This window comes from Larus michahellis, chromosome 7 (genome assembly GCF_964199755.1).
Source record: "Larus michahellis chromosome 7, bLarMic1.1, whole genome shotgun sequence".
Classification (NCBI taxonomy): Eukaryota; Metazoa; Chordata; class Aves; order Charadriiformes; family Laridae; genus Larus; species Larus michahellis.
In genome coordinates, this window is record NC_133902.1 from 57,714,772 (window position 1) to 57,739,634 (window position 24,863).

The window sequence follows — 24,863 nt, forward strand, 5'->3', positions numbered from 1 at the left end:
TAAATATATCTCATTGACAAAATTTAAACAATTTCATTAAACACACACACGTAGATTGGAAATGCAGTCTAGAAGTGGAATTAAGAGCTTGTTAGAGATATGATGTATATAAATCCTCTAAATCCCAAAAATCTAGTTAGCCACCGCCTAAACACATCCAATGCTTAAAAATGCTTTCCTTTCATTAGATCAATTATATACTTCTGTTCCAAACGCTGGTAATGCTGCTCTCTCCTGTCACTTTGTATGTCATTCCATAAAATATTCTTTTTCTAATATTTCATGATCAATCTAGGTGTCAGACACCTGCTGTACTCTAACCTGTCTCCCTTTCACAGGGAAGATCTCCAGAGGCCCCTCTGAACTCAATCATTTTGCACAATTTTGCACCCTAGCATGTGCCTCTCCAAATTCCTCCTACATTTTCACTATTGTACTTTTGGGGTTAATCTCATAAACTGCATTGAGACCACTTACCCAATATGTTTGTGATGCATTTGGCTTGTAACAGACCAATTTGGCATTTAGTCAAATTTTCGGGTATTTCATTTTACCATGTGATCCGTAACACTGAGACATTAAGTAAAGCATTTTTAGTACAAGGTAAATTTTGTAAAAGGATATCATTTGCTGAGTTTATCTCTTCAAAATCCAAAGGCCCCTAGAATACCAGCCAAAACACTTTTTCATATAAAAGAATAAATTTTAAAACCAAAGCATAGATTTTAATGCAAAAATTGCAATACCTTAATGAACTTACAAGAAAATACCATGACTTAAGTGACAGATACTATTATCACTTTTTCGCATTTAAGAGAGCTTGAAAAGCATGCACTGAAATAAATACTAAAAATACACTTACAGCAATAATTTACCTAACTACAACCAGTGAAAATAAAGTAACATACATATTTTAAACAGAAAATTACCTAAATATGTGTATTATCAATGGAACCTATGGCACTCTTTGTGCAAAATAAACCTAACACAAACTCAACAAAAACTGGGGCTGTATGGAATGCATGTGTTTATCGTACTACATTTACCACAGTAGATTCATATATTAACATGGATCTCAAAGTGTGAAAACACTTATGGTGCATGTTTTAGCAGTTATTTTTCAATGAAGATGCTATTTTTGCATCTATATAAAGACAGACAAAAAAAGTGAAATTGTAAAAACCCTTTTAGATCCACTATCTTAGAAGAAATCAGCTAAACTTCTAACAAGACAGGTCAAAACTTTCAAGAGATTATTAATTGTGCCTCAAATCGTAGGTGTACAGTTTGAATTGTATTTCCACGTAGCAGTGATCAATACTGCCTGAAAAAAAATTAAGTTCTTCATAGGACATGTTAAGTTGAGCACCAAAATTATTTAGGATCTATAAGAACTTAAGTACGTATCTTCTTTGCAGACACAGCAGTTAAAACTATTTTGTGCAAGGAAAGACACTTCCTGTAAAGATTCATGAAAATATCTTTGAGTATTAAACAAACTCATTTCTTTACCATATAATTTATTATATAACAAACTGATTTATATAATAATAATTGCGCTATGCAATTGTTTAGAAAAATTGTTTAGAAAAGTATAAGGACATAATACCTGAAAAACTAAAATACAAAAATTGGTTTCAAAATCTCAATGTCTGATCTGCCAATAAAACTATAACATATTTAATGATTTTGATCTAGGATATTGAAAACATTCCTTATTTATTTTCAAGGTAACATCACTTCATAGAATAAACATAGAATATCAGCTCTACCCAGAAGCAGGATGAACAGAAGCAATGAGAGCAAAAGAATGACATATTTTTACTCTAAAAAAAAAAAAAAAGAAATTTACAGTTGGCAAAGTAAGATTGTAATTCAGTTGCTTTATTCTAATACCATGAAAGACATAATTAGCAAATATCATTACAGAATTACCACTTTATGTTTAAGGATTGGTAGGGCTTCTATTACCTTATATTCAACATTAAAGTCCTATACTTTAAAAAGTGACTTTTCTGTCTTTGGAAGTGAGTACTGCAAGGCAAGGGATCCTGTAATAAATATGCCGAGACAGGTATTGATATTATTCTCTCCAAGCACTGGTCCTCACACACTTCAGTGCGAAATAAGAAGTCACAGAGTCAGGAGCAGCCACTTGCAGCACTACCAGCAAGTCAAAGCAACTTCCCTACTTCCAATGGGCCTCAGCAATTTTGCCTGTTCTTGCTAAATGCCCGTCTCTTACATTTACACACAGCATGAGAGGTCAAGAAGCAACAGCTACCTCTGATACATCTAAATCTCTCAGAGACTAGTTTGGGAAAAGATCTAGTAGAAAATTCAAGTTTCTTCATCTTGTTCCTATTTTTTGCAGAAGATTTTATTTCCTCAGGAATTGTTCACAGGAGTTAGCAGAACAAAGACACTGGAAAGACACGATGGGGAAAGAAAGAAGGTTAAGGAAAAGAAACGTTAGGAAAACGAAGACTGCAAGTTGCAAGCTTAGTAAGACCAAAAGAAGAGGCTGCAAGGAAGAAAAGTGGGAGGATGCCACAGCAGACAAACCAACCCTGTTCTACAGATTGCTGTGGGGAGCCTCCTAGATTCTCTCAGCCAAGTGGTAAATGCATACAGGAACTTGTTGCTTAAGGCTTAATCAAGCTCAGCTGTAAGAAAAACTTTTTCAATTATTTGTAAAGCCTTTCAGAATTTGTAATGCTTTGGTTGGTGTTTTACAAGTCACCTGGCTCAATTTCATTTAAGTTAATTTCTATTTTTGAATAAAGACAACCAAATGACTGGAACTTCCACTTGATTCTCCCAAAAAGTATATTGCTTCTGCAGTTTATTTTAACACTGAGCAGAGCAGTCTCACATTTTAATGCATTCAGAGCTAGGTAAAGTTCCTTCCACAAGAAAATATGATTGATTGTTACAATGACAGTAATTGCATTTTAGTAAAAGTAACCATTATGGTAATTTTCCTCTAGAAAGAGACATTTAACTAGCTTAAGTAACTTGTTACTTTTCAACACATTAACTTTGACAAATTTAACATTACAAACGTACAGAGTTCACAGACACAACAACGTGCATCGCTTAGGCAGTGTGCACACTTTTTTCATTCTATATATCAAGTAGTGTTTCCAAATAGTATACGCTAAAAAAAATGTGCATATATAACACAGCATTAATTAAACTGTTAAGAGCAGATACAGTACATCTATTGCCAAGTCTCCTGTTTAAAAATTCTGACTTCAAAGTAGCAAATGTCAGATCATTATGAGATATTAATTCCTAAGCACCTACAAAGATAAAATGCCAACTCTGAGAAAACCATAATAAAAGATCCCGGTAAAGCAAAGCAGATCAACAGTAACCCATGACACACCACCAAGAGAAGTAGGCGGGTGAATGACAGACACAGAAAACCATTCATAGGACAAAAAAACCGTACAGAACCCTATAGCTATAGATCAGATCACAATACAGGGGGGAGAGAGAGAGCAATTTCTGTGATAGACTACCTGCTACATCACAGTAAATATTGTAAGTTACTAAAAAAATACTAGCATTCAATTTCATGTATTGCTTCCAAGCTCCACTTCACTACGAGTTAGAAACTAACGACTAAGAACTCTGTAGCACTGCAGGTATGAAAGAGGTGCATTATTTTTTCCAATGACCTATTTATAAACATTCTGTACAGCTTAGGTTGTAGTAACTTCTTATTAAAAGTCTAGTTTCTGATAATTAAGAACTACAACATAAAATAATTTAAGCATCTGGGTTTTGTTTCATACTACTTCACATGAGTTAAAATAAAAAAAATCCGCCTTCACTTTACAGTTGCTTAAGATAATAATCATTCCTTATGGTTTAAAAGGCTTCTAAACTGGAGCTGGTTCAATTTCCATACTACTGAGCATTTTTACACTAGAAAAGAACTGAAATTAGTCTTCCCTTAAATGGAAATATTAAAAATTTCAATAAATCAGATCTAAAATTCTCAATTCAACTTTCCTACCTTCTCTGAAGAAACAGCTTTTGTATGTCTGGCTCCTTCTACCTCCTATACCCTCTTTGAAATGCATATAATGTTTACAGCGCAGAATTGTGTGTTTGCAACTTGAGTTTTCATCTATGATGTTGCAAGAAGAAGTAAATACTTAGCCTTTCCAATAATTTTTCCTCAGCCCAGTACCCTGTTGGAAAACTAATCTGCTCCTCTAGTTTTTCACATTAGTTAACTCAACATAAGAAGGCGCTTTTAGTTGTTGTTGTCGTCGTCCCCCCCCTCCCCAGTCAAAGGAGTACTATTATAGAAGAGGCTCTGCTTCCCTGCTCGCAGTATCTTGGCTGGCAGGTCCAGACTAACAGGTTCTGTCCCACGTATCAGCAGCAGTGGTACACACTCCTCCCTTCTGAAAATTGCTGACCTTTCAGGTATGTTAATTCAGCTATATTCTATATTTTAAGAGGATTTTTTTTAAATTGATTTAGATCAAGAAGTTTCAGTTTAAACTGTGATTTAAGTATTTAGCTGGAATGATCAGTAGTTTTACCCTTCTCTTATTTAAAGATCCCAGTTATACTTTTAAGATAAAATAACACAGATGCTACAAGGAGAGACTAGAGAAAATTGCAGAGAAGAGGGCTAAGAAATAAAAAGTTAGAATATTAATCTGTATTATCTCAAAGTCTGCTGAACTGCTTTTTCAGCAGCAGCCTTCCAGATAACTTTAGAGAAAACCTTAATTTTTCTTTTTTTCCTTTTTTTTTTAATTTTTAAGAAATTACACCTGCAAAATGGTCAATGATTTTTTTTTGGCCTTTATAATTGAAAGCAACTATTAGGTTGCAAACTCTCAGTGAAAGAAAAGCCCAAACTCTTGAAAAATCAGAATGACCTGGAAAGTCACACAGTTCAAGAAATCCTTCTTTCAAATATTTTTCAAGATTAAAATCTTTCTGCTACTGTTCATCTTCTACTACATTATAATGAAAAGACATGTAAGAAAATTTCAAAAAATAGCTTCATGATTCAAAGATAAAGTGAAATTAGAAATCAATCAGTGACTGGGAAGAGAAACCTTCCAGTGGAGCTCCGCTGAGCAAGGGGACACCTTTCACAACTCCTGCAGACTGCCATGCAGCATCACAGGCTCTTTCCATCCTCCGCTTCAAGCATCTGAGGTCAGAAACAAGCAGCAGCTGTGGTGCAGGCTCGCAATGTATTAGATAAAAGTGCCAAGCAGGCAAATACAAATTGGGACTTATATGAATAACTCTTGCACATAATGCATTAAATTTGGCAGGCTTATAGTGGAAAGATGGGAAAAAAATAACATAACTAGTATTTGCATTGTACTAAGAGATTACTTAAATTAAAGAGAATTTATCTCAAAAAAAGGCACTTAATTTTTTTTTTAACTAGCTGCAATTGTGTAAGAAATTCCAAGAAACACAGAAGTATGCATAAGTACTACACAGGACCTGTAAAACTAATGAAAAGAGTTGATGCAACTAACCATGATCCACAATTTTATTCTGATGTCCAACAATGTAATAAACGAGACGTGAATGCATTTTCTAGTATGTAATTTGGGATGAGTGAAACTCTGTAATTCTTTCTAATCCAAACATAAAACACTTACGAAACACATAAATTATCTTAGTGCATTTTTGAGAAAAGGAATGAGCTACTTAAACTGTCAGATTGTAATACTGACAAGCACAATTCATCTAAGTCCAGTATTTTTCTCCAACTGTTTTGTTGCATAAATACTAAATGTAACTACCTAATATAGAAAATATCTGTTGTGAGAGGTTGTTAGAAGGTAGAAAATTATTTTAGTGGGTGTGGAAACATATTTTGGTTAGACCCAGTTCGGAACACAGAAAATACAACTTGAAGTTCTTTCTATAAAGATGGATAAAGGCAGGCAGATGATGATAAACACAGAATTAGTCCAAGGCCACACCCTGGGTTCTATCCAAGGTGTGTCTTGGGAGTCAGGGCGTAAAAAGATGGCCATTAAAACCTCCTGTAGAACGTCTGGCTGCTTAGCAAGGAGGCACAATTTAAACTGCAATTCCATAAGTCCTTTAAACCAGCCCTTCCATCAAAAAAGTGGTTCCTGGTTTTCTTCACACATTTCTTGTGGTCTTAACACCAGGAAGGTGAAGACCTTCAAGCCAGCGTAAGTATTGGTGAGGCTAGGAATGAAGTGAGTTCAGAAACTAGTTTAAAGCTAATGCTTGGTTTTGGTTTGTTTGCTGGGCTAGTTTTAACCCAAATCAGTTCCCCAATCAATTAAGTGTGCAGCTGCGAGAACATTTGTGCAGGGCAGGGCAGCATCTCTTGGCTTATGGTGGCTTAAAGTGTTTGTGGAAGTACAGCTTGAGTGTAACTAAAGATCTGCTATAGTCTAACACTGCTAATAATCCACAAATGCCATTCCAGAACACAGGAATAGTTAAAGCATATAAATGGCCTTGCATGTGCTTTGCATAGGGGCCTAACAAAGGAGAGCTTAGAAACCGCTGTAACAGCTTGAAAAATAGGTAAATTTTGAGGTAACTCTATGTTCCAACAGCAAGGACAAAAATCTGATTCCCAACTCACTTGCATCACAGTATGACTGATGATAACATGAAAAATGTATTTACCAGACCTCTCACAATGCTGCTTCTATGAGAAAGCTGACACACTTAGTGCATTCTTCCCATCTCTCTAAGCCTAACCTGTCCTGCCATCATTTGATCCTCTTCAAACCTGTCTGTATTCTGCAACTTTCCTTCTCTACAATAAGGCCGCTTTTAAGCCTTTCAGTTTCTGCTTAAGATTTCCAGTTCCAAAGGTAACAGAACATCAAACTGAAAGCCTACTGCATCAGTATATCCTACACTGTCTAGCCTGTTTGAACAGTTTATCTTCATTGCTATATTGACATAGCAATTCCACCAACAGTATTAGCTATTCCAAGTATTAGAAGCTATCTATCAGAACTAGCATAAAAAATTACTTCATGCTGACTGACTTGCCACCAGTTTTACATAATATTTTCATTTTTATTTACCTATTTTTAAGAAATTTTTGATTAAAAGGTTGTAATTACATTCCAGTTAAATAAAAAAATAAAATCTTCACCAAAGACCCCCACGTCTTTATCTGGTACAAATCTTAAGCAGAATTTAAGCAAAGCAATGATGTAGAAGAATAATCACCTGTTAACATATCTACACAGACATTCATTATATATTGTGAGTATTCCACTAAGTTTTTCTCAGGTGTGAACCAGCTTATAGGGCTGAAAGATAACAACATGCCGTTATTTGAAAATGATAGTTAAAAAAAAGGTTCTTTCAATATTTTAGAGATAGTTTGCTAAATATTTGACAATAAGTCTTCACTACAGTCTAGAAAGCAAATCTGGTGCATGAGAACCGCTTTTCTTCAACTATCATATATAACTGATATTAGGCTGCTAGAAGATGTAGTGTAAAGTTGTCTTCTTCCTACGAAGACCCACAAGTAAAGCAGTTACTTATACAATTCCTAAATATAGCTGGATAATTTCCATGATGAAATTATGAGAAAGCACAGGAAATGATCAATTGCCAGCACACTATATACTATACACTGAGTTGAAAAATGCTGCACAGTTGCGTGAAGTTACTGCAGTTCAGTTACATTAACTTCATTAAACCTGCTTCAGAAACTATGATTAACTGAATGCTTCCATATTATTTAGTTGGAAAATGAGAGGGAGAGAGTCTGTTCTTACATTCTAATTTGGTTTCTCCCATCACTGCTACAAGAGCCAACATGGTTCTATGAAATTCTTCCATGCTAGCTACATCCAACCACATCTTAGCCCTTCCCTCCAATAGCACAGCTCTTTGCATGAGTCAGTGAATTGCCTGATATTTTAATGACAATAAAACTTGTAAACCAATATAGATTGGGACTATTAGTTGTTACAGAACGTTAAAAGAAAAACACAAACCAAACAAGAAAAAACCTGCCTCTTTCCCTTCACTTGCCTTAGCCAGTGCCTGAAAACTTCCCCATTAACATCCACTAAGCAAGAAGTGACATCTGAGCTTTCTCAAATTTGAAGCACTCAGCATGACCAGAACATTCAAACTTTGAGCATGCTTAATACAAAAAGTAAAACTTGGTAGTGCCATGCACAATTCCAGGAGAAAAAACCCTGATCTTTCAACCCAACTTGCAGCCAAGCAACTGTTCCAGTGGAATAAGCCTTCAAAACCATGGGAATCTGTCTCCTGAGAGCTGTTTAAGCTTCCTTAATGCTCTTAATCCACCTTGACATTGAAATGCTAGACACACTGGCACCCACCTTCTGACTTCCAAATAGCTGGTCAAGTGTCAGAGTTTCTTTTCTCTCAGTGCAGCTCCTGACAGTCTTCAGGACATGGGCTAACGGAAGTTTTCCACAACCGTGCCTGGGGCCTTCAAGAAACACCTTACTGGAAGTGAAAACCTCTCTGGAAAAGAAAGATATTATTTAGGAAATGGAACAGAAAGAGGGACCTCTGAACTACACTGCCAGCTCTACTGGCTATGCCATTAGTTAGTTCATCAGTAATCATGGTAAAAAGAGGAATGATGGTCTTCTGGCTGAGGCAGTCCCTGCTTCTGTATGAATCCTAGGCCAAAAAGGCCCCACTTTCACACTCTTAGAAACTTCACTGTCATGCCAAGAAACGTATAACAACTACTAAATCAACAATATACTCGTTATCAGAAGTGACTAATAGTTTCAAAACGGTGGTGTTCAAATGGAATCATTCAAATGTTTTGGGGCAAATGTGTCAAAAAACATCTAGTGTCCATGTATGTGCACTTCAGCTTGCCTACCTCTCCATAAAAAAAATAATACTTTCCTCTCTGCAGTTTTATGAAAGTTAATTACTCGATGTTCCTAAAACAGGGTACATGCACTATGAATCAGTAAAAAACAACCTTAGAAATACACTTTCATTGCCTGAAGAATTTGAAGGCAAAAAACTGAGCCTTTTCATTAGAAAGGTTGACTGCTATGTACAGAACTTTCTAGTTAAATGGAAAAAAAGTGTTTATTCATTTAAAAATAGCCTGAACTGAAAAAACTTCTCAATATGGGGGGTAAATGGAATTTTGTTATCTCAGACATTAAAATATTATTTGTTCAATGTCTGCATTGTATTTATTATCAAAGAATTTGTAGATGAATCTATCCCACAACTATTCAGCAGTAAAAGCTGGAGAAGGATTTCGCTTCCCTGGCCAATGACTAAGCATATGTAACTGCAGACTGGGATCTTCTGCTGGTTGCAGAAGCAAGATAATAGGTTTTAATTTACAGAACTTCCAATGGCCTTGGATTGGCTCACCCCACCCGTCTTGCCAAAGGCACAATCACCAGAAAGAAATGTGACAGTTGAATTCTCTTCTTTATTAAAAAAAAAAAAGAAAAAGTGGACAGCTAGTAGGTGTTCCTTAAGAGAATTCTGGGACTATAAACTTGCTCCATCCTTCTTTAGATCTGAAATAGGTCAAATCTGGGAATCTTCCATACTCTTTACAAGGAAACCTGTAATGTGCCAGATTCCCAGGAATTATAGCACTTGGGGAGAGGTACGCTTTTTGTAACAGTGAACAGGAACAAAGGGGTGTCTGCAGGCTGAACTTCTGTTGGCAGGATTATTTTAATGCTACTTAAATTCTGTGCAGAAACTATGAAATCCCTAAATCACTGATTACAGGCTGAAAACAAAACACATTAACTTAGACCAATTCATATCCATTAGGCAACACTGTCCCAGAGTCACACTTCTGACTTCCTCAGGATTCCCGCTACGTTTCTTTGTAACTACCTTTAATAAAAAGCAGTGCTTTTTACTCAGTGGATCAAAGAAGTGAGACACTATCACGGGCCTGAGGAAGATGCAGTTTAAGATGAAGCACTGAGAGGCAACAGCAGCTCTCACCTTTAATTTTGTCATATCTCATTGCTCAGGCACTGATGTAATAGATTTTCCTGCTACCCATCATTTAGAAATATTTCACTGTGCTGCAAAAAATACAATCCACAACAAATAAAACAGAAACTATGGGAGCTCCCCTTCCCTCTGTAATTTTACTCTATATCTGTATTTATTAGATGTAACTGTTTCTCTTTCACAATGGGAATTCTAACCGTCACTATTTGCTACTTGAGTCAAGTATTCAGATAACAACGGGAGCTTCAGAGGCTACGTTTCTTTCAACGAAGTGCATCTCAAATCCTATTACAACCATTTTCCTGTGCAGGAAGGTTTTATTAGCCTATAACTGCTGCCTCCTGAAGCAGGACAACTTCTTCTGACACATAATATATTTGTAAGGGTTAATTCTACATTCTTCAGTTATTAGCCACAATAAAACACAAAATCATTAGTAGCTTGTTCATTACCATGGATTTTTCACATTTATTTTCTAAAATTCCAAATTACCAATTTTTAAAACTAGTGTCTGCAGATTTTTTTCATACATACTTGACTCCCCGTTGCCATCTTTTTCTGATAGTAACATTTTGGAGCCTCAACTTCTCAGCGTTTTAGCAAAACCAGTAACTAATATTCAAGGTCCAGTATCCTCCAATCCCCCTGAATCTTCAAAAAGTGCACCTCCCATTATTGTTCTTTATTAATACCATGAAGCACCCATTAAGCTATCTGTTGAACGAGAAACTGGTACTCATTCATCTTCCCCAGCATGCATCTTGTCTGACATGAATCAAATAATACTCCCAGGAATGTCATACGTGGGTTTTAAATTACTGAAGTGTGACAACAGGACCTCTCTGATGGACAGACTCAGAAACGACCGTAAACATGTAGTCTCACCCAAGATCTCTCACTTCTCCTCCTCTTCCTCCAGGCAGGTAACTTCCATTCAGATCTGCAAACCTTTGATTCACTTCTCAAAGCGTTTCTTCATCTAACTATCACTACTCATGTCTGCTAGAAAACTCTAAAATTCACTAATAGATAATTCAAGTTTCCTATATTTCCTGAAAACCTGGCCTATGACCATTCGGCTACTTGTAAGCTGGCTGGCTCATCTGGTCATTACTAATTGCAATTAACACAATGGAATTCACTAACCTATCGAGACCTTCTAATTTCCTGTTCCAAGAGAGCCTTCCAAACGCCATATTTTTAAGGTTTCCAGCTCAATCTTTGGAACTTTTTTTCTTTTTAATATAAGTTGGTTGACTATTAACAAGCTATAAACTTTCCTGCTACAAAAGAACTCACATTTTAAGATTCAGGGTTGAAAAGAAAACTCAAAGGACAAGCACCGTTTTCAGTTCTTTTAAAAAACACTATGCATGCATGCAGTTTGCTGCTAAACCTTGAATCCAAACTGCACATCACATCTCTGATAACTAGCCCACTCTCTTAAAATTCTCCACCCCCACCCCTGGGGACACTTTTCTATGTGTTTCATTTTGATTCAATGAGCAAAACACATCTAATTTTCTCTAGAACTTAAGTTGTATACCTGGCACTAGTACTAGGCATTTCACCATTGTTTCTGATACCAAGAAATAGATTAAGACTTTGGGTACACTTTTGGTAAAATGCCTTTGGCTTATGAAAAATATTTATGCATTATATTTACTTGCAGCATTGCCTGTGACAGTGTATTTGACTTTCTTGTTCTCCTCTAATACTGCTAAACAAAAATAATACATATTTATTATTAAACTCTGAATTTAAACCATGTATCACAGCTTGGAAAACTCTCCTGTTCCCACTCTTCAGTCATTACAGAAAGCTTCTAATATATTTTGAATGACATCATAAGTAATTACATATTCAAGTACTTTTCTTGTTTCAAAAGAACCAAAAGTCATATTAACAAAATAATTCTAAAGAGCGCACAATTTAATACTCTAAATATCTGACAATCTCTCTGTGTTTGGCCACTTTGCCCTCCTATTTCTTGTTTTCATAGCATTAGGGTTTTAAGAATTCATCTTGGACTTTTCATGGCACTTCAAAAAAAGGATTGTATAGTTTAAGTGAGAACTATAGTGCAGTATTTAGAAAATTTAGTTTTACCATGAAGTATTAATGAAATCATACATGATAAATGCCACAGTAATAAAAAACCGTGACACAACAAACTGCCTCTAAGAGACAAAGTAGTGTCTGAAAGCAACAGGAAGCACTAGTCGGATGATCTTTTCTGACAAGACAGTGCAAATCCTAGAAAGAAACATCACTCTGTCTTCCAAGAAAATAGGTTAGATATTTTTGAATCTCTGCACAAGTACTTTAAGGAAACAAAAGTCTGTACAGCAGATCAAAAAAGAAACATAACCACTGGTATAGAACTAGCATTTAATGAAAGTGACTTGATGGAGATTGTACTTGTGTTAATTTCTGTAAATTTGTGTATCTATGTGTTTGTTTTCAAACTTGAAGCAGGGAAACATTCTTCTTAGTGTGGGTCTACAGGCTCCATCTGATTACATTAAAAAGGAATTTGTCACACAAACTCACTATAGAAATAGCTTTACATAACACAATACAGGCCAAATCCTATTAATCTGTAGTTATTAGTACTGCTCACATGAATAAAATGAGCACACTTTAGCCAAACACCAAAATACCTGAATCCAAAACAGGGCTGTGATTTCAGCATGTATTTTGCTTTGTCTTTGTGGGTATCATCTGGATTCAACAACTGCATATGGAATTTTTAAGTTTGATTACAAGCATAAAAGGAGAAAACATTGATGGACGTATATACTGACCCAATCCAAAAGCACACCAGAGTCAAGTTTTTTATTTCATTTCAGTTCATCAACATTTAAAAGGTTGATTAATTCTACATTTTCTCTTGCTTTATAGCTGTGTTATCCATATAACTGTAAAGTATCTCAATAGTTTTGGAACAGAGTAAAAAATGCAAATTAATGAATAATTTGTAGTAAATTCATTGATCTCTCCAGTGCACTAAAATTGAAAGTCTATATTAAAACTCTTTTAAAATATTCCAAATTTCACATAAGTGATGCATACTCTTATGAAATTAAAGATAACTTTAATGCACTTATTTTCCCAGTTTTTTAAAAAAATTAGTTTCTCCTCCAGTATTTGCACTTTTCCAACAGCATGGAAAGCTAAGCTGGCTGGTAAAGAGGAGATCCCTGAGAGAGACTAATTTCTTGCTGGTTTGGTCATTTTTGTTTTGGGTATGTAAGGTCAGTGTCTGAACAGTTGTTCTCTCTTCCTTCAGAGTTTTACACAAGAATTACTTAGAACACGAGAGAAGATTAATGAGATAATGACAAGGGTTATATCTGTTGATGTCACTCCTGATATTATAAACACCATGTTTCCCACTCTACATTTTAAAAATGCTTGTACAGACACTATGAATGAGTCTTGCACAATAGATTCTTACCTACAATGCTGTTTCTGCGTAAACAGTATTGATTCAGTGGTAAGTGTAGAAATAGCAAAGGCACAGCTGAAATCCTCTATTCCTAGCAGTGCTCTGAAGAGAAAAACGAGACATTGCTGGTTTTTAATTCTTCTCATTATTCCCTAGAAGGAAAGTTATATTTGTGCTGCCTCTAGGCAAAGTACCATCCCACATGAACAAAAGAATGAAACTAAGATCGCATCCATTTCATCTTGCTGCTGCTGCTCCGGCACAGAAGCTCTCTGCAGATGCCTAAGTCCCTGATACTGTATCTTCAGTGCTCATATGTCACAGTAAATGATTCATTAAAAATGCATGGACAGATTGATCTTAGAAGAGGGAAAAAAAGATCTGGAGTTTAAGGTGAAAGGAAAAGAGAAATGAAAAGCAGAAAGGTAGAAAAGAGAAACACCCCCAAAATTCACATGAGAAAGGCACACAAGAAGACATTTAAAAATAAAAAGGAGACAGCAACTGTGTTGACATTTATTATGTCTACTTGGGATAAAACTTATCCTTTTACTAGCAATGCAAGCAACAGCCTAAAGAAAGCCAAAAGCCCTTAAAGCATTTTGCATCAAGTACCTCACAAAAACGAGAGGCAATTTCTGCTAAGGTCTGTACATTATTTGCACCAAACTATCTAACTTAGTTTTTAAAAATGTAATTAAATGGGAGCAAATCTCTAATGCAGCTATAGCTCTATTGATATTGTGCTTACAATGACATAACTGAACCAATATTAAGGGGCTGCATCCATGCAACAAAACTGAGGTTTAGTGTTTCCATACCTTTCCTTATTTCTTTTGAAACACTACATTAGGTAGCTCTACAAAGGATGCAGGGTTTATCTGCAGCACCAGTGGGGTTGAAAACAGACTGACTCCTATAATAACACCATGCTTCTGGAGTGGTATGAAAGTCTGAGCAGGCTCCCTGACCCTAGTTACCACTAGTCATCCTAATTCATATACCATTTGCCCTGGTCCCATTAGGCCTCAAAACTGGGAAGGAAAAGACAGAAAGACATGCTTCATTTGTAATTCCTGTAGTCCTGATAAAAACACGATTGCCAAGACTAACCCTATACTGTTACTGTTTTTGTAATATTTCCTGTATGGCCACAAGGCTTTACTCTGCTCAAGGGATCCTGCAAGCAAAAAAACCACCCATGCTTAAGAATAAAAAGCTACTTGAGTAAGAGACACCTCTTTACTATGACGTTCACGAAAATGGTGTTATATAGATAACATATTTATTCTACTTTTATTAAGAATAATGAGTAAAATACAAATATGGATGATAATTTACATTCTGTCAGTAAAAAAAAAAAAGCCAAATACCTACAATGGGAAGTGTATCTATATATATATTCACACACACTTGTACAATAGCAATATTTTTAGCTATAATTTCCTACTCATGTGGCAACATGACGAGCATTTTGAAGAAGCTGAGCCAAGTGAAAATACAACCTGCAGAACAGGTCACGTTTAAATATTCTGCTATTGAAGAATATTAAAAACTACAGATTAAGTAGGAGTGTTGTAATACTTACATTAATTAATGCTTGTAAATCATTCTGAAATACTTGGATAAAAGATGGTATAAAAAGTGTTGCCACATGTCTTGATGCTTCTAGATGTGCACAATCCCATACATTTTGTTTTGCTTCTTGGATATTTCAAATCATCAAAAATATCGTCAGTGGATGAATTTTGTGTTGGTAAATGTTTGAACACAACATAGAAACACCAAGGATGCCCAAATCCTGATTAAGAACTCTAGCAGACACCTCAATATAAACAGACTGAAATAGCTATGTTTCTTCATGTCTGAATCCAAGCGCTCACCAGCTCTAGTTACTGAACACCTCTGTTGATCAGTGAATTAGCACAGCTCAGAGAGCTTGGCAACGTTACTCAGCCTTGACTTGGCTGTATATTCACATACATGAAATATCTTATCCATAATATTCCTTCCAACCTAGTCCCACCTAAGTATTCACACCACCAAAAAACTTAGACCATGCCATCAAGCAGCCTGAAGAGGAAGTTATCTGGAATCACTCAATACACATCTATGGTTAGTAAACAACATAACCAGTTTTCAGGAACTTGGTACTTCTTGCCTATGCAAACACAGCCCTTTATAAAAATACAGAAATTAAAGGCCAGCATTAATGCTCTCCCACATTGATCTCTAGACCTAAGAGACAGGTCTTCCTTTTCATTCAGAGACAGGTAACCTATTTTATGGCATCCATTAAAAAAAAAAGCATAGGGAGCCTTACCAAATGCATGAAGGAGCAGAACTGCTGTCCTTAAGGGGGATAACATAGTACAACTGTTTTATGTAGAAAAACACAAAGTACCACCAACACACACATCTTCCCCAAAAGGTGGGAACACTAGAAACTATTCATCCTTCCTTCTTTCTCCCTCCCCTGTTGCAAACAAAGCACATGTGCTGCTTTATACCCCCGTTCTGTAGCACAGACGGTTTGTTCTGCTCTCGCACAGCGCATAAAACAATGTAGTGTTGTCCCCTTCTCAGGAACTTCTAAGGGCTATCTCACTGCAAATAAATACTGCAAGCTGCTGGCCTGCAGCAGCCAAAGGACAAACAATGATAGGAAACAGAAGTTTGTTGTGATTTGGAGGAAGGCTAAGCGAGCTGCCAGAGGCAGGAAGCGTGGCCACCATGCGAGCAGAGCACTCTGTTCTTCAGGGCGACCAGCACAAACCTAATTAACTGCACGTGATACACTGTGTAGGTACAACCACCTATTAACATACTACCTTGGTGTGGCAGCGTCTGAAAGCAAAGGCTATAAAACACTCTCTGGATGTTGTGGCGGCAGCAGCCACTGCCCTGAGGAGCACACCTGCAGTGGGGACCACCACAAGCCCCATCTCCCACCAGGGAGAGGTACTAACCCTACCGACTCCCCTGAGGAAGCAGCAGCGCCATCCCAAGGCCGGGGGGCCGAGATAGAGGCCTCACCACGGCTTTTAGGGTAGTTTCTTTCCCCTTACAGCCCTTTGTCACCTGAAGAGGGCCGCGGTCAGCTCCCCCAACACCAAGCACAAGCCCCACGAAGGTGAATTAATAATACCAGGGTAGGAGGGGAATGAGGGGGACCGGGCGGCGCCAACTCTCCTCCCCTGGCGCCAGCAAGGCCGGACGCAGCCAGCAGGTGCCGACGGGCGCCGCAGCCCGTTCCTCACACCTGCCGGCCGGCCGGGCAGGACGGCTTCGGCAGGGCGGGGACCCCCCCGCCGCCTTACCGAGGGCGAGGAGGCGACGCAACCCAGCCCCCACCGACCTTCGCCCAGCGGGGCGGAGCAGGACGGAGGGGAGAGACGCGGAGTCGCGCGTGTGCGCGCCCCCTATGAGGCGGCGCGCGCGGGCAGGTAGGGGCGGAGCCTGCTGAGGGAGGGTGGGGCGGGGCGGGGCCAGGCGGCGCGGCGCCGGGTCGTGAGTGGGCAGCGCGGCTGTCAATCCGGGGCGGCGCGCGGCCGCCGCGCTGGTGGGGAAGGAGGGGAGGGTGGGGGAGGGGGAGGCGGAGAGGAAACAAAAACAATCGCCCGGGCGCCGCCATCTTGGGTCCGTTCTCCACGCCACACAAGTGAATGGGTAGATATGAGATTACCACAGGGGAGCAGCAGAAGCAGCAGGGTACGGAGGGCTGTTCCGAGCTGCCGGCTGGACTCGGGAGACGCTAGAGAGGGCTCTGGCCGCCGCCGCCGCCCTGAGAAAACCCCTGGGCTCGGCCTTTTCTCCTCGCCAACCCCTAAACTGCACTCCTGGAGGGACAAAGTTGGTCTCAGCCGCCCTGCCTCCGCCGCCCGGGAGACGAGAGAGTTGCGTTCGGCAGCGGCTTCCTCGGAGCCGGGAGTGAGCCGGGGTCAGAGTTAGGGGAGAAGGGGACGAGGGGATCGCTCCCCCCGCCGCCCTCTAGCCGGGGCCGGCCCGGTGCGCCGTGTGGGAGGCACGGGGAGGCGGCAGCAGGAGCCCGGCAGGCTTTTCCTTTCCACCCCTGCTATTGCTTATTCCTTTCTCCTAAAAGGAAAAAGAAAAAAAAAAGAAAAAAGAACTGGATTGGGGAGGGGGGTGTGTGGTGTGGACTGTCTGGGGTCTCCGTTTGAGCAGCGGGAGGTGCGGCGGGGAGGAGATGTGTCGGTGAGGAGTTAGAGCGGAGCAGGAGAGGCGCCAGCCGGCGTGAGGGGAGGGAGGAGGCGACCTGCCGCCGGCCCGGCCACCGCCGCATCCTCCCCGCGGCCCCCTCGCCTCCCCGGGAGCCCAGTCCTCCGAGAAGCACCGGCAGTCGAGGAAGGAAGAAGGATTTGCCACAAAGAATATATCACCCTCCTCCCCAGCGGCTGGATACTGCATTTTTTTTTTAATATATTTTTTTTCCAGTCGCTCTTCTCTGTTTAAATACCAAATATAGCCTCTTGGGGGGGAGGGGATGGAAATCTCTTAGAAGAATTTGAAATCTTGCTGGGATTCGGGAGTGCTGGTGTTGGACGGACAGGGGAGAGGAGGGGAGATGTGCGGCTCTTCCTGACTGGCGGCAGGACTCGAGATTTGCTACTTTTCAGGAAGCCCGAAGGTTTGTTTGTTAACCAAACTGTTGTTTCTCCCCTTTTCCTCGTCGGGGCTGCGCTAAATCCCTCAGCATTATTAAAGAAAACCGAAGCGTTGCCCACGTGTAGCTTGGTGGCTTGCTTTTTTAAAGGTAGCTTTTCATCAAGAAACTGACAAAACTCCCTCCCTTCACCCGGAGGCATTTGAGGGTTGAAACTGAAATGGAGCTACTTTTCTCCCAAACACTACATGTTGTATAAGGGGAGCCAGGACGAAAACGTCGTGTTGACCGATTTCGATACGATTCCCCGACACTCAGCACCCACGAGGGATGCTTCGCCGAGCTTGATGTGGAAAAGCAGAGTTGGAGCGTCCTCAGAGACTTCGTCGTGGCCAGCGGCTTAATTGTTGACTTTTTTTTTAAAGTGGATTCGTAGCATACTTTTATGAATTAAATTTTGCCACCGTTTGTACAGAAGCCAAATGACACGTGTGTTTTGAAACACAGTCCAAATATATCCATCCCTCAACCCGGATTCTTGCTAGAAAGAGCTGGAGGGAGATCGTCAGTGTCTAAAGAAATCTGATTTTACTGTTTTATGAACGTTATCTGCTGCAGAAATGTTGCTATAGATTGCTTTATAACGGTTCAGCAAGAAGGGAGATTTTCCAGCTTGCAGGACCGAGGAAACTGGATACTTAAAGTCACTTAAATGTTTTAACAGCATTGGAAAATGGGAGCTGCTACTAAGTTGGCGTTCGCTGTTTTTCTTATCTCTTGTTCTTCAGGTAAGTGAACGTTCTTGGTTTTGTTGCTTCAAACATAAGGCTTTGGGGTCAGCATTTGAAAGCTTTGGTAACTTTGTCCGTTAGTATGAATGAGGAGAAATCTTATTTTTCAAATGACAAGTGTTTAGGGATAGCAGTGATTGTGAAGGCAGAAGCTGTTTTCATCGTTATTCTTAAAAATGTATAACATGAGCACTTCAAATGCGTGCAGCGCTTGGATTTCAGATCAGTTGTGTGGAACAAATGTGGAGGCATAACCACCTAGTGTCACATACTGTAATCTGGCAATGCAATTATTAGTGTTTCATGGCGTTTTTTTTAAAATAAGAATAACCCAGCTGAAATACTCTTAACTTCAATTAGATCTCTTACTCCAGACCATTCACTGGTGAATGGCAACCTTCATTAATGCTTCATTAGTTTAAAATAGGCACGTCCTTTAATGATAGAGAGGTGTGCGTACACGTATAGATGTATGCACAGAATTAGGCTGAAAAGGCAGACTTTCAGTTTCTAAACAATTTGTAACGTTTTGTACTTTGCTACTCAGCGCCTCACTACCTCGTGATGCAGAAAAAAAAAAAAGCTACTACTTTTCTCTTTAAAACAGCAGAAGTTGGGTTTTAAACGCCAACTCCAAGTCCTGAGAAGCCAGCAGGGTGTGAGGACTTCCCCAGGCTTCTTTAGGAGGAAAATGGTTATGGTAGCAACCAGTGGTTGGGGGAACTGTTGGTACGTTTCTGTTTGAAGCTCCATCAGCTTCACAAAATGCCTATTATGAGCTGTGTAACTGATCTAATATGTGTTCAAGCCTGGCACTTTTTGCTTACACTTTGAATGTGTATATAGTCCTCCGTGTAGGTTTAGGTACGCTTTTTAGCGTTCTTGCACAGTGTGCAAAGGAAGGCTAGCAGACAAGTGCTCAGCTTTTCAGTGTAACTGGTGTAAGGCAGTAATGAGATCCGTATAACAATGCCTTTTAAAATTTCAGTGTTATAATGTACAGGATTTTGCTGAACAGGACATTTTCTTGTGGTTAGTAAATGGATAGTCTAGTCTTATGTCTGTAGTGGTATTGATCAATTCCGTGTGTGCTAAATGTGCTGTGAAAAGGCGAGCGCTGCCAGAAATAAACTGAAAAAAATCCTTTCTGTTTTAACCAGATAAATAACAGAGCAGGTTAAGGCCAGACAGAGGCTTGGGTTTTTTTTATTAAGGTATATCATTTATTCCTCTCATGAAACAAAACATGATTTCTTCTGACGGTTTTGTCTTGCAGTGGAAGACATGCCTCTCATCTTTTCCTAATACCTGATTTTTAAGTCACTGGAGCAACGTTCCTCTTAATTTGTGAATATTTTCTGTAGGGAAACTTTTCCCCCCTCCCTCACTGACAGTTTCTGAAAGACTTGGTGCCATCTGCCCTTTGCGTCTGTCCCTCCCTTCCACGTCCTTCTATTAAGATCTTTTTGCCTAGAGCAAAAAAAAATCTTGTTGACATTACCTATCTTACTTATTACAAAGGACGGTTAAGCAACAAAAGCTGTCTTTTCTTTAGCATTTCTTGCTCCGGTCGTTCTCGGTGAGGCAAAATGAGTGTTTCTCTTGCCTGTGAAGATGGAATTAATCTTTGCTAAATGAGCAGGAAACTGGCTGCAATTCGGGCCGCTTCTCATGTTAATGACATTGTTTTGGTGGTTTTTCTAGTATTACACATTAAATGTTCCGGTATTTAACAATTATTAAACTATTTTCTACTCACCTAAAATTTTGGGGTATCTGCAGTCCTGCTGTAGGTCTAAAAATAAATAAATTCAACAGTAAGCTTTTGGTTTTTATGATCAAAATTATAAGATTATATAAGCTTTTAGCACCAAGTACAGGCATTTTGATAAGTAGTCTTTCTTCACTGTGACTTGTTTTGGTTTAAAAGTATACCCGATAAATTGATTCTATCATCATCATCGGAAGTAGTAGCTTTGTTTCCAGTTCTTTGGTCTGAAAAAATTCTGCCCAGGCTATATGTTTAAGAATATTGGCAAAGGTTGAAAAAATCCTGGAGCTCAGGTGTAAAGAGCTCTGGTTTGTCTTTCTTCGGTGTGCGGCTCCAGCTACTCTGAGTGTGTGTGTCGGGGAGTAGGGGTGTTGGTTTTTCCATATTATTTTTTATATGCAACTATTTTCTGCAGTTGTTTACATAGCCAAATAATACTAGTGTTCTTTAAATAGGTGGAAATGTTGTAGGTCTTTTTCTACATGGTGGATGTGGAAGTGGTCTTTAGGCTGAAGGCATTTTATTTCACTATCTATAAACTGCTGTATGGAATCCTGTAAATGTACTTCAAATGGATAGGAAATTCTAATAATCTTCTAAGGGAGTGAAAATTTTTCTCCTTTCTGACTAAGATATTTGAAGGAGAGCATCTGTGTTATGTTATTAGGCTTTAAAAATATTTGTAAATGCTTGGGTAAAAGTGGGTGTAGGTTTGCACCCATTTGTACTAATTCAGGAGAATGAGATGATTGCCTATTAACTAAACAGGAAAACAAAGTGCCCGGGTCAAGGTTCTCCTTGTCCCGTCTCATATACTTTTTATATAAATCTGTGTGTATTTTTGATTTAATAAAGAACAGAAGATCCTTCATAATACTTACAAAGAATTGAATATACTTCCAGTGCCTCTCCTGTAGGTGAGGCGGGATTGTAGGTGAGCTTAAAAATGAAAAACAGTAAATAAAATAGCTTGTTCATCAAAGAATGTTTCTCTTTAGATATTATCTATGTTCTCCCCTCCTCCAAGGAAATATCTTTTCGTGTCCTCTAGTTTTCATGGTTGCTGAGTTACACTGTATGAACTTTCAGGAACAGAGAATGTATGCTTTCATAATTTTCTGTAATGTTTCAGAATATTTCCCCTATTTCATCTGAAAACGGAGATATTGAAGTAGTGGATTGTCTTTAACTGAAATCCTCTGTTGTGGGTGCTGTAGTTTTTAACATCTCGGGCTTCCTTTTCTTTCTTTTACGCTCCATATCTCCTAAACCATAATTTCTTCTCATTTGAGCTACCTGCTCTGTCTTTGGTAGCTGTGCAGTCTGTCATTATAGTTCTACTGCTTTAAGTCTCTTACAGGGGACAAGACTCATACGTGTTAAAACTCACATAAGCTCGATTCATGCTGAAAATCACCTAAGCAAAAGGAAGCACATCAGAAAAGTCTTGGTCCTCTTTTTTTTTTTTTTTTTCTTCCCCCTTCTCCCTGATGCTAGATCATTCTCAAGCCACTTAAAAGGTCGTGAGTGATTTTGCTAAAGGAAATGGCATGTCAAAAGATACCCTTTAGTTGAAGTAGCATTTTCACTGCATGAGGAATGTTTTATTCTTAGATTTTTATTTTATTCTTCTCCTATCTCACTGGTTGTTATCAAGGGAAATTATTTTTTAAGTATTGCCCCACCCTCCCCCCAGCAAAAAAAAAAAAATCTAGATAGAAATGTAAAGCCTTCAGAAGCTGAATGGTTAGGTGTTCTGAAGGAATTGAGGGGTGCGAGGTGAGACTTTTTTCTTTAATTTTACTAGTGTAATGTTTTTCTGCGTGTACTTTCGTTATTAATTTGGTAGCACTTGGAAATCCTGCCAAAGGTTTAGGAGTACTGTTTGTGACATTGTCTCTGCTGGTATGTTCTCTGCAAGCTCTCCATGATTGTCGTTGAACTCTAATCGCTTTATTGCCCAGGTAGAGCAATAAAATACTTCAGACTTAGTACTGCTTTTAAAGTAAAATTCTGCTTAAGATTCCTATTTAATAAGAGTGCATGCTTTTTTGCGTTAAGTGTGTTATTGTTGGGCAATACCCCAGCACTCTTGATATTGCCATTGAGAGCAACAGTTGTAAACCTACTTAATACCGTTTTGAAGCATAGATACGTTTACATAGATGTAAATGTTACGTAGTTTGCAAAGTTTCATGCCTCCAGTTTGTTAACTGATTACAGATCAAAATTCTGTTGCTATTTCTGTGTAATCTGTTAATACTTAACAAACACTACAAACCCTAAGTCTTCTGGGTTATGAAAAATAGCTGTACTTGTGCTAATGCAATATTAGAACATGTAAGCTTAGTTCTAGTAGAATTCTGCTTGACGAATGTTTCCAGAGAGGTGCTGTTGTCATGGGTTTATTTGCTTGTCTACCCTTCAGACACAAGTCTCTTCTCATAGAAAAAGCTTAAAAAAGTTTGTGTTCAAATGCTGGATGCTATGTAAGTTGGTGGGGGGGAGGTGTTGTGTGTGAGGGGAAAGCTGTTTTTTGCTATATGGGGGTGCAAGAAGGTAATTACTGCTATCATGAATAATAGTCTTCAGCTGGTTTTAATGGAGAGTATTTGAATGCCACTTCTTTTTTCTCTTTTCCCCACCTTTCTGAAATTTAGGGGTGAAAGTTTTTAGGTGATGGCTTCCGGTATGATTTGCAAATGAGAATAGACAAATATTTTTTTTTCCTCTCTGTTCAACTATAGCAGTTAATTTTTGTCATATCATTAGTTTTTTTTGGGGGGGGGGGAAACCCAGTAACTCCAGTGTTTTTCATTCTTAGGGATTCTACCTTCTTTTCCAATGCCCATAGCTTATTTCTGTTTGAAATTGCAATACAATTCAATTTAATATCATCGTTATGAAGCTTATATATATCGTGTCTGGATCTCTTAAAAGGTGGTAGTAACATTTGCTTTGTTCACAGGCAAATGTGGTGTCCACAATATGCAAAAGTAGTCTTTTGGAGACCTATATGATTTGGAGTTAAGGTATAGCAAGTCCTGGGTACTTATCCTTGGGAAATCATCTGAAGAATAATCATTATAACATGGGCTGTAAAAAGATAGAGGTTGACAAGGAATCTGATTGTGGAAGAGATTTCTCGGTGAAGGGGAGATGCATTTCCACCACTTAATTAACAGAAAGCAGATTAATGCAAATGTCTGCTTTAGCTGGTTGGTAGAATGCATGGTCTGTTAGCTATCTGATGTTCCTGAAAATGAGAAGTCTTTAAAAAGATCAAGAAAATTACGGATTTTACAGCCAAGTTCTTGTGTGATGAAATCTTAATGTGTTTTTGTTGCCTTGGTGCTTGAAATTCAGCACATCTTATTTCCTGTTATTTCCATATGGAAATTGAAGTGTTATTGGATGCCAGTGACTTTATGTGGCATCTCTTATCTTCTCTCCCCTACACTGTCTGTGTGGTGGTGGAGGCTTTTTTCTTAGAAACAGTTTGTGACTTCGGTGCCAAACAGCGGAGCATATTTAGGCTTAATCCCACAGAAAATGAATATTTACTGCCATATTGTTTACATTGCATATCTTTGTGGCTAAGAATCCCAAACGTACGTTAGATGCATCAAATACTTCAATTGTTGGTGGAAAGAAAGCAGAAAAGGGTTTCTCCACTGCAGTAATTATTGCTAAGGCACTGTTCGTTAATAGTTTCACAGTAAGGTAACCCTTGAAGAGAAAGGTCAACATTCATGGATTTCCTCTGAATTTCCTAGTGAAAGCTGTAACTGGAAGCAAGTAGTCTGGCTAGAAAAAAAAATTAACAATTCGCTTACTAACTGGAGGCATAAATCTTTGGTTATGTGGTTAGAGGTATTTGAAAAACACTTGGAAATGAGGGAAGTGTTTGTGGGAAGACTACCTGTTCCTGCAGCTGGAGGTAGCACTAGTATTGTTGTTAGGATGGGATCTACTGGGGCTGGGTAGTGGAGCCATGAAGTACTTTTTTTGTACCCACCTCCAGTTAGGTGCTGTCACAAAAACCTGAATTACTTTAGATAGTTCAGCGAAAGAATGTACCCTATTTTTTTATCTTTTCTTTCTTAACTTGTGTTCCATGGTTCTCCCAGATTAATCCCATTTTCAGAGTCGCAGTCAAAGAAGGATGAGCAGGATGGTAGCCTTTACCTCTCTGTCTTCGGAGCTTTCATT

The 24,863-nt window shown here is 38.7% G+C and overlaps 1 protein-coding gene and 1 long non-coding RNA gene across 4 annotated transcripts in view; one reads left to right on the top strand and one right to left on the bottom strand.

The window, feature by feature from the left end:
* Nucleotides 1-16,849, bottom strand: part of LOC141746188 (uncharacterized) — a 28,605-nt gene extending 11,756 nt beyond the window's left edge. For both annotated transcript variants that reach the window (XR_012588258.1, XR_012588259.1), the window contains exons 1-3: nucleotides 16,786-16,849; nucleotides 13,475-13,567; nucleotides 8,370-8,517 (exon numbers count right to left, since the gene is read on the bottom strand). This is a non-coding gene — a long non-coding RNA (uncharacterized LOC141746188). The remainder of the gene's footprint in view (nucleotides 1-8,369; nucleotides 8,518-13,474; nucleotides 13,568-16,785) is intronic.
* A 207-nt stretch (nucleotides 16,850-17,056) lies between these two features.
* The window catches only part of ACVR2A (activin A receptor type 2A), a 70,537-nt gene continuing 62,730 nt past the window's right edge, over nucleotides 17,057-24,863 (top strand). Inside the window, exon 1 of one of the 2 annotated variants that reach the window (XM_074594190.1) lies at nucleotides 17,057-18,877. In XM_074594190.1, the coding sequence (XP_074450291.1) occupies nucleotides 18,823-18,877 (55 nt within the window). In that variant the 5' untranslated portion in view covers nucleotides 17,057-18,822. The remainder of the gene's footprint in view (nucleotides 18,878-24,863) is intronic. The other variant, XM_074594189.1, reaches the window with a different exon arrangement.